This window comes from Eimeria tenella, genomic scaffold (assembly GCF_000499545.2).
Source record: "Eimeria tenella Houghton genomic scaffold, Eth_scaff1929, whole genome shotgun sequence".
Taxonomy (NCBI): Eukaryota; Apicomplexa; class Conoidasida; order Eucoccidiorida; family Eimeriidae; genus Eimeria; species Eimeria tenella.
Genome location: NW_013541770.1, coordinates 3,534 through 3,775, shown reverse-complemented (window position 1 = coordinate 3,775; position 242 = coordinate 3,534). Strand labels below are relative to the sequence as shown.

Genomic DNA, 242 nt, shown 5'->3' with positions numbered 1-242 from the left:
GCAGCTCCCGCTCCGCCCCTGCTGCTGCTGCTGCTGCTGCTGCAGCAGCGCCGGGGACGGGCAGCTCTCCGAAGGGCGCGACAGCGAGGCCGGGAGGTGCCGCAGCGCGCGCGGCTCGTTGACCAGCCGGCTGTAGACCTGAAGCCGAACACACACAAACCCCGAATTAGGGTTTAGGGTTTAGGGTTTAGGGTTTAGGGTTTAGGCTCGGCCCGCGCGCGCCGTCCCAAAGCGCCGCTGCC

General features: G+C 68.6%; 1 protein-coding gene across 1 annotated transcript in view; it reads right to left on the bottom strand.

The window, feature by feature from the left end:
• The window catches only part of ETH_00033590 (TBC domain-containing protein, putative), a gene marked incomplete at both ends in the record, with an annotated part of 4,822 nt that overhangs the window by 1,227 nt on the left and 3,353 nt on the right, over positions 1-242 (bottom strand). The window contains one exon of the mRNA XM_013374114.1: positions 3-138. Coding sequence (XP_013229568.1) covers positions 3-138 — 136 coding nt within the window. The remainder of the gene's footprint in view (positions 1-2; positions 139-242) is intronic.